Genomic DNA, 7,320 nt, shown 5'->3' with positions numbered 1-7,320 from the left:
TGTGAATAGAGCTAGGACCTTTTGAACATCATGTTGTTCTTGAGAAGAAATGCATATCAAATTTTATCACGCCCACATCGACAATAAAGATGTCTGTCAACAGCAACTAGAGGATCGTGAGAGCACGAGGCCACCTCTCCTCGTTCCTCAAGGAGGAACCTAAACTACTCTGTGTGCAGTGTCATGTTGTACTAGAATACGGCGAGAGTATGCTAGTCTGGTCACTAACAAAGATCCACATACTTGACCAATAGATCTTGATGCTTTCATATCTTAGGATGTGAACAACGTTGCAAAAGCAACTCCAGGTGGCTGTGAAGCTCTACTCCATTCCTTGCTCTGGCTCAGGTTCGAAGAATGACTAATGGCCATGTTCTATCTTTCTTCTCACGTTAAATAGAAGCACACTACTCTCTCACCTTGAATAGAAGTACTATCACATTAGCTCGGATCTGTGGTGAAGCAACTGCTATTGACTTGGGTCTGGTGTGAAGCATTAATGCTTCTATGCATTTAATCTTGCTGTTCCGTGCATTTTACTCCTGATATAAAACATATTTGCTTTTGAGTTTGTTTCAATTACTACACTGAAGATTCACTCACTATGTTTTGGATTTATTTAGATCATAACACTTGAGAACAGAGTTCATTTGATAGATCGTGGAACTCACAGAGAGGGGTTGACAGATCGTGCCGTCGTCGATTGCTGAAGGGAACGAAACAGAGTTCTCACTCTATTTTCCCCTAAGATTACGTGAAAAACGTATGAAATCCCGGTACTGAATCCAGGCACGCGGCTGCATTCGATCAAGCGGGGTTAGAATAGATACAGAGGTTGATCCGACAGCTAACAATTCGTGCTCCATAGTTCCATTAACAGCAAGATTCACAAAAGACGACCACAACTAATCCCCGGCCAGACCACGAACAGAGCATGAGACCACAAGAGAAGATCCCAAATCTACCAGACACGACACACTACTCTACTGCTACACTGATCACTGCTGACAAACGCCGACGAGGTACCGAAAGCTGGCGTGAGGGAAGGCTCGAACGATCAGGCGATGGCGACCTGGACGGACTTGGTCTTCTTCTCGGGCGGCGGCTGCTTCTTGACGGTGACGGTGAGCACGCCGTTCTCGCAGCGCGCGGCCACGGCGCCGGCGTCCGCGTCCTCGGGCAGCCGGAACTTGCGCACGAACGACCGCGGCGACGCGCGGCGCTCCAGCCGGATGTAGCGGCAGTCCGCCTCCTCATCCTCCCGCTTCCGCTTCCCGTTGGCGCCGCCGTTGCTGGCGCTCTTCATCACCAGCACGTTGTCCTCCTCCAGAGTCACCTGTTCGTTCATTCAGAGCGCGCACAGGCACAGACGTCAGTCAATCGCGCCACCCCTGGCCGAGTTGACGAGTTGGGACCAAGAGATGCGGGGGACGGGGCCGAGCGGCGCACGCGCGTACCTGGATGTCGGACTTGGAGAGGCCGGGGACGTCGAGCAGGAAGGCGTACTCGCCGGGGGTCTCCACGATGTCCACTGGCGCGCCGCCGCCCACGCCCCCGGCCCCAATCTGCGCGCCGGGGTGGCCGTGGCCGTGCCCGTGCGCGGCGTGGTGGTGGGCGCGGTCGCGGTGGTCGGCGTCCGCGGCGGCGAGGCGCTCGAGCACCTCCGGCAGGTGGACGAGGCCGGCCACGGCAGGGGCGAACAGCAGCTCGGCCATGGCTTCTTTCTTCCTCGGGTTGGTTCCTCGCTGTGGGTGGGGAACTCGGATGGGACGGCGCAAGTCGACTTCGAGAGCTCGATGGATTGGACTGGATTGGATTCTGCAGTGCGGAGCGGAGTGAGGGAGAGGGGAGTGGTATAAAGGAGGAGGAAGAAGGTTCGAGATGTTGCCGGGGGCGGCGCGTGGCGCGTCCAGAAAGATCCGGAAGCGAATGGAACAACCTAGTGCTGTACGAGACTGGTCTAGGGGAATACTGCTGCTGTTCTGGATTTGAACACGGGCCCGTTTTGTGTCGGCCTGTGGGCTGAAAGAAAAGCTCGATGTTTCTCTTTTACTTTTCTTTTTCCGTTTCTTTTCAGTTTACGAGACATACCGCGTTTTAGCATGGTTTTCTTGCTGCTTTTTTAGTTTCGTGTTTGGTTTTCTTTTCTTTTTTATAATTTTTTAATTTTCTTTATTTTTTTTCTTATTTTCTATTTTATAATTTGTAGCATTTTTCAAATTCACAAAAAAATTCGTAATTGTGAACATTTTTAAATTCATCAACACTTTTAAATTCATCAAAACAAATTAATCCGAGAACAATCTTTGAATTAGCGAATATTTTCTCATATTTGGAAACATTTTTTCATAGTCACAGTTATTTTCAAAATTCATGGACATAATTCAAATTTGTGAACAAAATTTCAGATTTGTGAGCTTTTTCAAATTCAGCAATGCTTTTCCAAATTCACAAACTTCTTCCATATCCGTGAACTCTTTTCGAATTAGTGGACACTAAAAAAATTGCAAAGATTTCTCAAACTCACAAACATTTTACCAAATGTGCGACATTTTCAAATTTGTAAATATATTTCAGACTCGCAGACTCTTTCAAGTTAAAAAATAAACAAATTCTTGAACTTTTCCTAGATTGATGAACATTTCAAATTTACAAAGTTTTTTGACTTCATGAATCTTCAAACTTAATAGAAAAATCATAGCCGGGTTTTTTACACGGGCAGTATTTTTCCAAACGCACTCACAAGGAACCAATGTATAAGAGATGACAAGGCTAAGGTCATACTCTCATCTTGTAGGGGGCTATTTTCATGTCCTGAGGCTCTCGAAGCTGAATTGTGTGCGTGCATGGAAGGTCTCCCTTTCGCCCTACGAAGAACTGACTTACCTATCATAACTGAGATGGATTCCATAGTTGCTGTCAAGTTGATCCAATGCCAGGAAGAGGATATATCAATCTACGCTTCTCCCAGCAAGGAAAATTGGCATCTTTTGTCTCTTCATGATTCTTGTATTGTTAATCGTACTTAGAATAATGTTATGATAGTTTAGATTTTTTTTTGAGCAAATAGTGATTTTTTAACCGAGTTTGCTAGAGGTGAGGGCAGAACCATGACTTGGTTAGGGTCTGGCCCGGAAGTTGATTTTTCTTTCGCTCTTGGTGATTGTAAGACTTTTATGATTGAGTAATACAAGTTTTCACCTGAAAAAAAGGGAACCAGTGTATAGGCTTTTTTTTAGACAAAGCGAGTGTACAGCCGGCTAAGTAGCGACCTAGCGATCGAGCGGCCGACGTCTAGCGAAACTAGCGAAAATAGCAGTGGTTGCTAACTAATGGGTTGCGGCCTACCAGGGGCACACGCGAGCGGCGTGAGTCTTCGGGCGCTTAAGGCGCTAATTAGGAACTCTCGTGTTCCAGCGCGATTCTTATTTGGTGTCTGTTGCGCGGGAGCTCCTATTCATTGCTGTGAGCACCGATTGGAGCTGCGGGCACTCGCAGGGGCATGTAGCGGCCCGGCCCAGTACCGGCTAAAGAAAGCAACATGAAGAGAAAAAAAGCTGAAGAAAAAGAGCCCTACTTGAGCTTCTTCTAGTACAACATTAAGATATACTTTATATACTCCCTCCGTCCATAAATACTTGTCGGCGAAATGGATGTATGTAGTTTTAGATACATCCATTTTTATCAATTTCTCCAACAAGTATTTCCGGATGGAGGGAGTACCTAATATAGATTATATGCAAAGAAATGTAAACTTTGAAAAGAAATTCAAAAACTTTTTAAAACAACGAAGTTTGAAGAAAAAAACAAAAAAAATTAAAGATTCATACAAATTGAAAAAAGTTCGTGAATTTGAGAAAACTTCACAAAAATGAAAAAAAGTTCATGAAATTTCAAAATAAATTCACAAATCTGAAAAAAGAGTTCATCGAATATGAAAAAAAATCATCAAATTTGAAAAAGTTCATCGAAATTGAAAAAAAAATCATCCAATTTGAAAACAGTCCATCGTAATTGAAAACAATTCTCGATTTTGAATAAAGTCCATCGAATCCGAAAAACATTCACCAATTTTGAATAAAAAGTTCATCGATTTTGAAAAATGTTCATCGATTTTAAAGAAGAGTTCATCGATTAAAAAATCCATTGGTTTTGGAAAATAATCATCGATTTTGAAAAAAAAACCATTCAAATGACAAAAGGAGAGAAAAAACCGAACAAAACTGCTCTCAATAAAAACGAAAAACGAAAAAAAAAGAAAAAGAAAAAGACATAAGAAGAAAAGAGTGAAGAAGAGCACATGAGTTGAGGCTCGTGGGTTGGTTAGCACAGGGGGTGAACAACCTCCTGGTCCTTGGTTCAAATGCTACTGGATGCGCATGCCTTTTTTGCGAAATCACTAGTTAAGAGGTACTTGTTGCAAAGATCACTCCAACTTCTCTGGTCGGGACAAGTGGTGCACATGCAGCGCGCCTTGTCGCAACCTGAGAGTTTTCCCTTTTTTCATAGATCCGTTTATTCAAAATATTTTATCTCTCAAACCGTGCGTCCAAATCTTGAACCGCTTTCACCGTTGGATTCCTTGCCTCGAGATCTTCAAAACTATATCCTCTGTTGATAGGTTTGGACAAACTTTTTTTCACGGAAAAAACGGACAAATAAACCGAACCAGGAAAAAACGGATTTTTTCCTTTCCGAAAGAGGCACGCTCGTGCCTCTTATGAAATCATAACCGTGCCTCTCACGGAAGCAAAACCGTGACTCTCGCGGAAGGAAAAAAAGCGAAAATGTGTTTCTTTTTTTCGTTTCCGAGGAGGCACGGCCGTAACTCTCGCGAAAGCACAACCGTGCCTCTCGTGGAAGCAAAACTGTGACTCTCGTGAAAGAAAAGAAAAGCAGATAACGCATCTTTTTTTCGTTTCCGAGAGGCACGGCCGCGACTCTCACGAGAGCACAACCGTGCCTCTCGCGGAAGCAAAATCGTGACTCTCGCGAAAGAAAAGAAAAACAGAAAACTCGTCTTTTCCGTTTGCCAGAGGCACGGCCGTGTCTCTCGCTAAAGCACAACCGTGCCTCTCGCGAAAACAAAAACGTGACTCTCGCGAAAGGAAAAAAAACAGAAAACGTGTTTTTTTCCGTTTCCGAGAGGCACGGTCGCGACTCTTGCGAAAGCATACCCGTGCCTCTCGCGGAAGCAAAGTCGTGACACTCGCGGAAGAAAAAAATAGAAAGCATGTTTTTTTTCGTTTCCGAGAGGCACGGCCTTGACTCTCGTGAAAGCAAAACCGTGCCTCTCGCGGAAGCAAAATCGTGGCTCTCGTAAAAGAAAAAACACGTTTATTCACGCAAAAAAATCAAAAAAAATTAACCAAAAAACAAAGGAAGGCCGGTGGAAAACCGAAAAAAACCGTTTAAAAATCCAATACGCGTGTGAAAAAATAAAAAAATAAAATTCGGAGGGAGCGCCCAGAGCGTGACACGTGGCGAATGGCTGAGAGCGCGCCAAGTGACGCTGATCGTTGCGAGGCTCCCGAAGAAGCACTCGTTAACTAGTTACTCTTCCTTTTTTATTTACAAACAGAAAGAAAGGCAAGATGGCCCCAACCCAATTAGACATGCCTTCTGGCGCCCGTTTGCGAACGGGCGTTTAAGCCCCAAATAGGATCTGCCCTGTTGCGCGGTTTCACTTTGTAAACGGTACAGGGCGCCCCCGCACGATTATATGGACTGGCCCATGTAAGATCTCTGATTTTTGGAAGCATATACATGCGTCCAGCTAGTTTATTTAGGTCCCACTAAAAAATTAGTTTATTTAGGTTTTTTTTGCTAGTTCTTCTCTGTGTTTTGTTTGACCAGTTTTTCTTTGGTTATTTATTTATTTTTCGTTTTAAACTTTTTATTTTATTTTTTGGTTATTTTCTTAATTCGCAAAAAATCAAATTTGTGAACATTTTTTAAATTCATGAACATCTTTTAAATTCATGAACTTTCTTAAATTCATGAACTATTTTGAATTCGCAAGCATTTCCCAAATCCATGACTTTTTTTCAAATTTGTGATTTTTTTCAAATTCATGAACTTCTTCAATTTGTGAATTTATTTTGAAGTCACAAACTGTTTTCATCTTTTTCCAAATTCGTAATCTTTTTCCCAAAAGTTAACGGTTAATGGTCGGTCAATGGCAGTGGTTAACAATCTATGGTCAACAGGTCTTGTGGTCCGTGGACCATATAGCACTCGCGTGAGCACCAATAGTCCGACGGGCGCTATAAGCGCCAATTAGGAACTCTCGATGCGTACACTACTTACCATGTGCACCTGGTTCAAAGTTGGGCTAAATTATACTAGGCCGAGCTCTGCAAGAAAAAGTATGCCATGAAAACCTACCACTCAGTGGGTAGTATTTGTAAAGCAAAATGTGATCCGTCAACTTTGAAACGTAGGTTATCGACCGCCTCATGTTTTTGCATACCAGCAACCAACCCTGGGCTGGTTATTGTTCCACATTCTTCTAAGAGAAAAGGTTGTTGTTCCCCACAAAGTGATTTAAAAAAGTAAATGGATGGTAGATGGATAACCCTTGCCCCCCTTTGGTTTATGGAATAGAAATATTGTATGAATGGGGAAGTCATGGAAAATGAAATGACATGAATCTCGATTCCTACGGGAAAAGAGATCATATTCAGTTCATAGGATAGAATATTTTTCATTAGGTATTAACTAGTGTTCTATTCCTTTGAAATTTGAAGGATAGAAACCAATTCTACATAGGAATAAGACTCCATTTGTACAAACCGAAGGGCTCGAAAGAAAATTTTCCTACAAGAATCCCTTCCTATAGAATTCCTACAAAATTCATGTAAACAAAATGAGTCCTTAAATTGTAGATCCAATGGTCCAAGTTTGATTTTTGCGGTTTCCAGCTGGAGGTTAGTTTGCGGGGATAATTTAGCTCGCGAGGGTCAGATGAAGCAAGGTCAAAAGGCCAGTCAACTCCCATGCACAATGGGCATGCCTAATGATGTTGGGAAGTCAAAAGGGGGAGTATCCAAATATTTGAAATACCGTGTGTGGAAGAGAGTACCTGATAACCCACAAGTATAGAGGATCGCAACAGTTTTCGAGGGTAGAGTATTCAATCCAAATTTATTGATTCGACACAAGGGGAGCCAAAGAATATTCTCAAGTATTAGCAGTTGAGTTGTCAATTCAACCACACCTGGATAACTTAGTATCTGCAGCAAAGTATTTACTAGCAAAGTAATATGGAAGTAACGGTAACAGTAGCAAAGTAATATTTTTGGGTTTTGTAGTGATTGT

The 7,320-nt window shown here is 42.9% G+C and overlaps 1 protein-coding gene across 1 annotated transcript; it reads right to left on the bottom strand.

Annotated features, from left to right (window-relative positions):
* Window positions 1–835: 835 nt before the first annotated feature.
* LOC123131108 (18.6 kDa class III heat shock protein) lies at window positions 836–1,930 on the bottom strand. The gene is made up of 2 exons (XM_044550866.1): window positions 1,458–1,930; window positions 836–1,336 (listed from the first exon to the last, which is right to left on the bottom strand). The coding sequence occupies exons 1-2, from the start codon at window positions 1,713–1,715 to the stop codon at window positions 1,058–1,060; spliced, it is 537 nt and encodes a 178-aa protein (XP_044406801.1). The 5' UTR covers window positions 1,716–1,930; the 3' UTR covers window positions 836–1,057.
* Window positions 1,931–7,320: the final 5,390 nt, after the last annotated feature.

This window comes from Triticum aestivum, chromosome 6A (assembly GCF_018294505.1).
Source record: "Triticum aestivum cultivar Chinese Spring chromosome 6A, IWGSC CS RefSeq v2.1, whole genome shotgun sequence".
Classification (NCBI taxonomy): Eukaryota; Viridiplantae; Streptophyta; class Magnoliopsida; order Poales; family Poaceae; genus Triticum; species Triticum aestivum.
This window is presented reverse-complemented; position numbering and strand designations above follow the sequence as displayed.

Excerpts from the sequence above, each read along its gene's own strand:
- LOC123131108 (XM_044550866.1), bottom strand. The coding sequence starts at position 1,715 with ATGGCCGAGCTGCTGTTCGCCCCTGCCGTGGCCGGCCTCGTCCACCTG. Across the intron at positions 1,337-1,457 it reads TCTCCAAGTCCGACATCCAG|GTGACTCTGGAGGAGGACAA; the intron begins GTACGCGCGTGC and ends ATGAACGAACAG.